The following is a 10,000-nucleotide window of genomic DNA, read 5'->3' as shown; positions in this document are numbered from 1 at the left end:
TCTGGGGATGGGAGGAGGGGAGGGTGGCAAAGCATAGAAAGGGCATCTATATAATAATAGCATAAGGACTCGACTTTGTTATCCCTTTTACGCCGCACCCAGTGACCCGATGCCCACGGCACTAATGGATTTACGATCTACGAACCGCGCTCTTTGTTTATCACGTACAGCCATACTCGAAAAATCTGAATTAGCCGACGTTGGGGCCCAAAAGCATCCGATTAACTGCCGATACGACGCCATCTTACGACGCCATCGTATTGGCGTCTGCTGGGCGAAGGCGAAGCAAGCCGTCCGCTGATTGGACAGGCGAAGGCGAAAGCAAGCCGTCCACTGAGTGGACAATCCAGAGCATGCATTTGTGCCGGTGTCGGCGATCGTTGTTCATATACGCACTCTTCATTCTCATCTTTCTTCCTAACTCTTACTCGGACAAGCAAATCCCCTATGCCATCCATAATGGTACACTCTATCCATACACCACATCCTCCCTTCCGTGGATGTTCCACGGGTTTCGGCTAGTATGGTGTAATACCAGAAAGGAGGTGATAGAAGACAAAGAGACCACCGACCTGTCTGCGATAGCGAAGTGATATGCCCATAGACTCAGGCTCATCATGGGATATTCCAATGATCTTGAAGGCCTTGGTTTTTGCAGCGTCAAGCTGAGCAAGATGTGATGCAGGAGAGCCAGACCAGAGAGGAGAGCAGTACTTCATCAAGCTGTGGATGAAGGCGTTGTAGACATATGGGAGTTTGGGTGTGCCAAGGGAGGAATTTGTAGGCCTACGACAGAGGTTTCTCAGTGGTAGGAGTACAGGTAAAGGATTTGGAAGTTAGCCAGAGTGCATGCACACAATGGCATACTCTTCATATGAAAAACCCCATGGGATATTTGTTGTCCACAAGCAGCAAATACTGGCAGCGATGATGTCCCATGTGAGGGACCACACACTCCTCACTCATTGTTGCACCTCCCGACCATTGTGACACTTTATACTTAGGCCACGAATCAAATCCAGTCTAGCCAACGCAACGGAGAGTAAGCTACACCTGAGCTATGCTGCCAGCTTGAGGTTTTCATTAATCTGGCTAATCCACGATTATATCAGCCATTCCATGTACTGACCATCCTTTGTGGATAATGCTTCAGTGATTCTGAATCTCAATTTTGATTCCAACATGGTGTCCGAAAAATTGAATGCAGCAGGTATTTATCAATCATTCATTCAGTGATGGCGGTTCGTAAAGAATCAGCTGAAAATTAGTTTATTTACTCTTTCGCAAAAGACAAATGTATAATGTGTCTTTAGTAACTCTAATGAGTTGTTTACAGAATGTCAACCATCGTACACACTCGGCCTGAAGGAATAAAAGAACTTCGTTTGCAGAGCTACCAATCCATTGTCCTGAAGCGCGTCAGAATTAGCAAACAAAAGAACAAAATACACCTGCCTGTACAGCTATCTGCTGAGTGCTAATGAATGGGTGGCACCAAAGCTTGGCTCAATGCCCACAAGCAGCTGAAATGCACAAGCACGGATTGTATTTAATACAACACGCCCATGAAACACCAAATATTTCAATTTGGCAGCATGGCGCATTCAATAATTCATACTAAACTCTGGATACATAAGATAAACGTGAAGAGCTATTCAAAATCAGCACACCCTCTCGCATTCAGCCACACATCAAATGAGATGTTTGCGGAAGGACAAAAAGCATGCCTTCACTAGCACTGGATCTTCCACGAGCGGAAGGTTACCAAGAAGGCGATGTGCCTTGTGGTGCACAGCATTCTGTGCAATTGTCATGATAAATGGCGGATCCTTGAAAAATATGGTGCTTTGCACTACTGGATATATATATATATATATATATATATATATATATATATATATATATATATATATATATATATATATATATATATATATATATATATACACACAATATACATACTTGTATGCTTACGCATTGTAAGCAACAATGAACCGTGTTTTGTACGTAGGTGCAAAATAAACAGAGAAGTTTTATGGTTTTGGGCGAGCATCACCGACCTCCTGCTAGATATGGATTGAGGGATTTCCCCCCCCCCCCCCCCCCCCCTCTATGTACACGTTTACGGTTTTTATACGTAAATTTTCATTTATGGACTCTTTCCGACGGTTCTGTGATTTTTCTCGGTGTATCTGCTTCGATGTCAGCACATCGGCATAATGTCAAAGTGGATTTTTTCCCAGAAATTTTTACAAAATAATTACAAACAAAATACAGAAATATCTACTTTACATAAGTATTCAATCCCCTGAGTCAATACTTCGTATAAGCGCCTTTGGCAGCAATTACAGCTTCGAGTCTTTTTGGGTATGCCTGTGTCAGCTTTGCAAATCTGGATTTGGGGAGTTTCTCCCATTCTTCTTTGCAGATTTGTTCAAGCTCTTTCAAATTAAATGGGGAGCGTCGGTGAACAGCAATCTTCAAGTCTTTCCACACACTCTGAATAGGATTCAAGTCTGAGCTTTGGCTGGGCCACCAAAGGACTTTCACGTTTGATGAAACCAATAAGCAATGAAACCGGTCTGGCAGCTGACGGGTGTGTAGCATTGGGATTCTCTTCTGTGTACTATGTGTAAATGTCATGACAACTGTGGATGGACTCTGGGAAGAGTTTGAAATAGCAAAGGCCTTACCTTGTATAGCCTTTCATGGTTGCAGTTATGCAGCTTTCTTCGACTGGAAGGGCATGGGAGAAGTCGATTTATTTATTTATATAATCCTAGCCACCTAGGGTAATTGATTCGGTGAGAGCTGATTGATCATTATTCCCTCCATTCACATGAGAGATGTGGGTGGGTGTTTTTTTTTTCATAATTATATATATATAAATAATTATATATATATACACTACATGGCCAAATGTATGTGAACACCCGAACATCACACCCATATTTGCTCGTAGAACATCTCATTCCAAAATCATGCGCATGAATATGGAGTTGGTCCCCCATTTGCTGCTATAACAGCCTCCAATATTCTGGGAAGGCTTTCCTACTAGATGTTGGAACATTGCTGTGGATATTTGCTTCCATTCAGCCACAAGAGCATTAGTGAGGTCAGGCATTGATGTTGGGCGATTAGACCTGGCTCGCAGTTGGCGTTCCAATTCATCCCAAAGGTGTTCGATGGGGTTGAGGTCAGGGCTCTGTGCAGGTCAGTCAAGTTCTTCCACACCAATCTCGACAAACCATTTCTGTTTGGACTTTGCTTTGTGCACGGGGGCATTGTCATGCTGAAGCATGGAAAGGGTCACTCCAGAGAACGCATTTCCACTGCTCCAGAGTCCAATGGCGGCAAGATCTACACCACTCCAGCCGACGCTTGGCATTGTGCAAGGTTATCTTAGGCTTGTGTGCGGCTGCTCTGCCATGGAAACCCATTTAATGAAGCTCCTGATGAACAGTTGTTGTGCTGACATTGCTTCCAGTGGCAGTTTGGAACTCGGTAGTGAGTGTTGCACCAGATGACAGACGATTTTTACATGCTACGCGCTTCAGCATTCGGCGGTCCCGTTCTGTGAGCTTGAGTGGCCTACCACCTTCACGGCTGAGCAGTTGTTGCTCCTAGACGTTTCTACTTTACAATAACAGCACTTACAGTTGACCGGGGCAGCTCTGGCAGGGCAGAAATTTGACGAACTGACTTGTTGGAAAGGTGGCATCCTATGTCTGTGCCACGTTGAAAGTCACTGAGCTCTTCAGTACGACCCATTCCACTGCCAATGTTTGTTGATGGACATTGCATGGCTGTGTGCTTGATTATATATACCTGTGAGCAATGGGTGTGGCTGAAACAGCCGAATCCACTAATTATAAGGGGTGTCCGCATACTTTTGGCCAAGCATGCCCCACAAGTATATATTAGTAACTATAGCACAGTCGATGGTGCGCCATCATAAGTCCTCCCTATGCAGAATAACATATTCATGATGATGTTCCACCAAGAATGACCATGCATCGATGCCTTCATTATGACATCATAATTAGACAAGCAAGTAGAACGCTTGATCAGTGATCAGTTTGAAATTTATTGAGGATGATCTACACAAAAATTGGAAAGGAGAATTAAATTGATGACGTCATCGGCTACGTGGTTCAGCAGCCATATTGGATTGAACATAGATATATGTCATCAATAAACCACACAAACACAGCAGACAATAAACACCACACAAAATACACCCCATAAACATGTCCTGGCACAACTCCGCAATCTCTGATTGCTCTTTCTTGTTATTATAATGAAAGAGATGTTTTGCTGTCCCTCCAGATCTCAAAGTTACTCCATTGTTGCACATGCGCTTTAAGATGTGAAGCCCAGATAATTTGTCGGTCTCCTCGTTATATAAACCAATAGGTCTCCTCGTTTTACTTTGCAGTTCACTCACAGTTTTGCTTTGTGTTGTCGTTGGTGATACCATACGATCCATTCTCGATTGGTTTTGTGCCGTTTCGGTGGAAAATAGTGCAGTAGGCCTTCATGCAGTCAACCTATCTACCAATCATTGTAATACACCATCAGCCAGGTGCTTATACGTGTAGAGAGAGATTCACTCAATCAAACCATAACTCAAATTTTTTTCTTTAACATATAGGTTTATATTTTGGCAAGGCATGTCCCAGAAAGTAAAGAACACCTAGCTAGCTCATCATTTTATTGTCAAACTGAAAGAGTGATATGCTGATATCATTTGAATGCCTGCAGCAACAAGAGCTAGGGAAACAGACTTAGCAGTTTATGGAGGCCCCTGATCGCAAGTTTACCTCTGACTTTCAGTCAAGATTGATAGGCCACCAATTTACTCAACATCCAAATGTCTTTTTGAAAGTTTGGATTGCAAGTTTGTTTTCCTGAATATTTTCAAGTGACTTCATATGTGAGAGGTACTTTGTGAAGTAAAAATGGATCAGATGGTGGTGATTGATTAACCTTGAGAGCTGCAGACTTACGAAGGACTACTTTGTTCAGCCTAATGTCTGTATTTTGGGGTTGAGAGAGGATGGAGTCTCCTCTCTCGAAGGATCTAAATTGCATTGAAGCTGTGGAATTACATAGACTCTAAAATCATAATTGGAGTTTCGGGACATAAAATAATTTATTTCGGTTGAAAGACCAACTTTAAAAAAAAAATACAAGACAAGCTTTGTAAGATTTTTATGTACAATCTCCATTTATTTTGAGGCTGGAGAGGGTGCAGAAACAGCAGGAAATGAAAATAAACATTTTCAAACTGTGAGCTTCCATAATGCATGTAGTGGATTTATCCATATAAACAACAAAGTATTTTCCAGGAAGTCAATTAATAATGTGTATTGAGATTTTGTTTTGAGATTCCAGTGATATTTCCAGAAATTCCTGACATATTCCTGACTGAATGATACCCTGACAGTAATTCCAGAAAAAATTCCACTGTCAATACTACTCAGGATATCATGATTTTTTATAAAAAATGAGAGTAAAAAAGTGTGGAGTTAAAAATCTTTAAAATTCAGCTCCCCAATGCCAGTGAGAAGATGTGCTCTTATCAAGGACACTGCGGAATATTTTTTTTAGTCCAAATGCTTGCAAATGAGACGGTCAGTTTAAAATCTCACACTCCAAATGTCGGTACATTGTACCATCTAACATCCTTCCTACAAATCACAACTATGAAAGTTTACAGTGGAATCATACCCCATCAAATAATTAATCCTGAGAAAGCATCTCAATTGGTCCGCAGATGGAAAATATTGATAATTCCTGCGGATTTAGACTCCACCATGTCCAAGTGTGCCAAATGAGCAGAGGCAAAACAAAAAACCATGAGGATTTGATAGGCAGTCGTCATAAAAAGACAGATTGTGAATATAACATTTAGTAAATCCGAGGTCATGTTTCAAGTGGTTGGGGCTGTCAGAATCAAAATGGCTGGTGCAGAAAGATGAGCAGGTCCTCGTGATGGTAATTCAAAGAATTGTCGAACTCAGACTAAAAAGGCCTGAGCAGCCTTTGATACCCTGACAGTAAACGTCTTATTATCACTTTTACACACTTTTAAAACGTGTCATTCTTTAAAATGCAAATCGCATTCGGAAAAAAACTTATAACGGGACATTTCATTACAAAAGTCCAAAAATTTTCCAATTTTGTACAAAATCCTGCACATTTATGCACTTTTCAACACAAGCTGCTCTGAATGTAGAAAACAGAAATTTCAGATTCAACGTGACATTGATTTCTACCGTGAACCTAAAGTGTCGTCACAACTTCCAGAGACATAAAAACAAGCAAGATTACCATTCTCTGAGTCACACTGAAATTTTTCTTTAAATGCTTAATCCAAAACATGTTCACTGCTGGTTGTGTTATCAGACTCATCAACTCACAAAGCAAGCACCATATCAAGGCAAAAGCCAAAATGCAAATTAAATTGATGCAACCTAGAGAGTGAAGTTGTATTTCCTCTCATTCTGAGCGATTTTCTCAGGTTGGCTCGGTAGCTCAGAGGTAGCATACACACCTTTAAGAATTCCAACCTGTGTTTGATTCCCAAACCAACTCTAATCCACCACCGAGTGATTTTATTTTACGCAGGGTGTGTGTGTGCTGTGTGTGTGTTACATCAGTGTGTGCTGTTTGAGGGACTGGTGTTAAGCTGGTGACCCATCTGTTAACTTTACCTGGTAGACATTAAAGATCTCATGTGGTCTTTCATAAACAATATGCATGCCATCACCCTCTCCAAATTGAAGTGCTGGCTCTAACCTCCAGCAGACACTGCATTAGCAACCTGTACCCCCCTACTCCCAGGAATTATGCAACCAGCAGTCAGGTGCTGCAAATGAATGAACGAGTTGACCCATGCACATTCACCTTTTGCAGTTGCATACCTTAATTTGATAAAGATTTGTGTATTTATGTGAAAACACACCTTGGCCTCACCCTGTCAATGCATCCTCAACTCCGTCACAAGCAAATTGATGGCATATTGGTCATCCGAACAGATTACCCCCTGCTTCCATCCTTTTTCCCACCACCTATCTAGATTATAATTTTCACACAATAAACATAGTTAATAAGTGGACTGGCAGGATGGCCTAGACCTAGAGGTACGCACACCCGCCTCGAAACTGTCTATCCTGGGTTTGAAACTCAGCCCACATATAAACTGGCATCCCGGCGTTTCACAGGCAGGAAAAAGAAGAACCACCTTTCGAGGCCATTTTCCCCTGCAGAGCAGGGTTGGTCCTTTTTCAGGCACCGTGGTCCCCTTTTTGAAGCAATGTTTTACAGCCAGATGCCCTTCCTGCCGCCAACCCTGTTAGTCGCCTCTTGCGACACACAAGGAATTACCAGTGAACTGGTACTCAATTTGCCGACCTCGGAAGGATGACAGGCTGAGTCAACCCCCCTGGTGTTAATTCAGCAATCGACCGGGATTTGAACCCAGGATCCTAGGACCCCAAGCTGCACCCTAACCGCTAAGCCAACACCAAGCAGGGTGATTCATTAATGTGTGTTACATCCCTTGTCTCTCGGATGGACGTTAAACTGCGCGTCCTGTCTGCCAGCATTCGTTGCTGGATGTTAAAGATCCCACGGTGTCCTTTGTGAAGAGTAAGCGAGCTATCACCGGCACCATTAACAAATTCTAAATTCCTGCCTTAACCTTAGTCAACGACAGGCCTGGTCAGCCGGTTCATGAAAGACTTGGAACACGCTTCCCCTGGCCCACCACACAATAATGTGGGCATAATTTTAGTCAATGAGGAAGAAGAAGATTAAGAGGAAGAAGAAGAAATATGGTTTGTATTTGTGAAAACCCACCAATTCTAAGTGTGTTCATAAATTTAGCGAATCTGCTTGAGTTTTGATTCACAAATTTATTTAATCTTGAAGGCAAATCAGAGAGGTACTACAAATAAATAAAAATGTTTACGTGTTAGAAAGGGGACGGGAAAGCTGAGGTGACTGTCGACAGATAAGGCCGTAGGGTTATTTTTGTGAAAAGGGTAAGTACGTAGTAGACCTTCCTGCTACATCAGGAGAGTGGGGCCCAGGTACTTTTTCTAACACGTGTATATTTTATTGAATGGAATTGTGCAACTGCAAAAGGTAAATTTGTTTTAAACAATAAGCAAAGGAGACAGAAAATACAATTTCGCGCCGCATGTTATAACCACTTTAACATAACCCTGTTTTACTCGCTTTTGAGAGACACTCTTGCCTTCATCAAGGAAAAAGCAAACGCTTATATGTATATATATATATATATATATGCACACTTAGCTGCCATCTTGGTTATTCAAACATAATCAGGTGATCAAGTGCTGTGAGTTGTTGTTTTTGTTGTTGTTGCATAGCCCCGGACAGTTCTCTCGAACAAGATGGCGGCACGGAGACAGCCGATCTATTTCGCAGGAGCGACCCAGATATCCCCCACATCCAGGATGGTGTACCCCGCCTTCATAAAGTCAGGGTCACGACAGAGTTAGAGAGAGAAAGAGAAAGAGAGAGAGAGACAAGAGGGAGAGGGCCGGTCCATGGGGACCAATCAGAAGCCCTGACGAATCCGGGCAGCATGGAATAATGGGGAAGATTTGGCCCCAACGTGCTTTGGGGGGGTACAACCACCCCAAAGAGGCAACCCCGATAGTTGTAGTGCTGTGAGTTGGTGTCACTGCAATAAGTGATATTTTGAATACAAAACGTTTCCCAACAAAATTTTCCCTATTTCTCATGAGATCTGATACAAATCTGATGAAATTCTCATTCAGTCTCATGAAGATTTTAATTTTCTCAGGATTGTGTCAGAAAGGTTGTAATGTGTACCTTTGCAAAGCCTAAATATTAATGCAAACTCTTTATGAACCAAAAATGTTCGTTTGATAGATCATAGAGGCAGAAATAACCTTAAGAATACCTGTGACCATCACCTTTGTTCCATTGCCATTGGTACTTTTGCGAGAAGTCACACGAATGTTTTCCCGAAATTGTAAACACCTGATAATAAATAAGCTTCTCAAATCAGGTTGAAGTTCGGTCAGCAAAGTCGTTTTTAACATTTGCAGCAATTTCTTGTAAGGGTCCCTGAAAACAAACGTGACTGTGGATATGGCTCACAGGTAACCCCAAAGTGTTCAAATGTTCAACGAAATGGCATTACCGGTACAAACGATTTCATTGGCCCGTCCCCGAGAAACTCAGCACCTTGAAGAAAACGCTGCGAGTGTATCCCCAGGAACTGGGGCTGGAAATCAGCGAGGCAAGAGGTTTGTCCTGCTGCACGATCGGCAGCAACGCTTTCCATAGTAATTGTGGTTGCACATTTTGTGTTGTGGGACAAGGTAACACCAGCTGTGACTGTCCTTGCATGGTTCCTCTCCTGCCGGGAGGATCAAAAGCCACTGGTCGTTAGGAAAACTGATCACAAGTTTTGCTTTCCTTCTTTCTGAAATATAGGTGCATCTCACCAAACGTTACCTTTTTTGGTCACTGTGTGTGAGCATAAACTTGTGTTGCAGGCCACAGAGTCGGCTGGCTTGAGGTGACCCAGACAGCCAATGGTGGGCCTTCCATGGGCCATACATTGAACGATCCGTGTATGTACACCACCTCCGCAGCTCACTGTACACTAGATTTGCAGAATAAAGACAGCAAACGATATTTGTGATTCTTTTGGACTTATGTAATCCCAAGCATGTGCATATGAGCATTCAATGACTTGAATCATTAATAACTAGTAAAGTAAATAGAAAGGAAACATCATTAGTCACTTGCAAAAGTTTATTAGTGACAATTTGGCTGAACCATTTGATGTTGATCGATTTGAAATTCAAGTGCCATCGATTCCACAATTGTGATCTAGTTTTGCTCGTGAAGCTTCACTTGATGTGCCAAGGATGTGGAAACATCAAAACGAGTCGATTTTCACCATAATGTACACAATTATACGTACCAA

The 10,000-nt window shown here is 42.2% G+C and overlaps 1 protein-coding gene across 1 annotated transcript in view; it reads right to left on the bottom strand.

Moving 5' to 3' along the window:
• Window positions 1–9,296: 9,296 nt before the first annotated feature.
• LOC137435741 (A disintegrin and metalloproteinase with thrombospondin motifs 16-like) overlaps window positions 9,297–10,000 on the bottom strand; it is a 257,905-nt gene continuing 257,201 nt past the window's right edge. Inside the window, exons 21-22 of the mRNA XM_078785110.1 lie at window positions 9,523–9,673; window positions 9,297–9,424 (exon numbers count right to left, since the gene is read on the bottom strand). Coding sequence (XP_078641236.1) covers window positions 9,297–9,424; window positions 9,523–9,673 — 279 coding nt within the window. The remainder of the gene's footprint in view (window positions 9,425–9,522; window positions 9,674–10,000) is intronic.

This window comes from Myxine glutinosa, chromosome 9, assembly GCF_964187855.1.
Source record: "Myxine glutinosa chromosome 9, kmMyxGlut1.1, whole genome shotgun sequence".
NCBI lineage: Eukaryota > Metazoa > Chordata > Myxini > Myxiniformes > Myxinidae > Myxine > Myxine glutinosa.
Note: the sequence above shows the minus strand (reverse complement) of the source record. Positions and strands in the feature narration are given on the sequence as shown.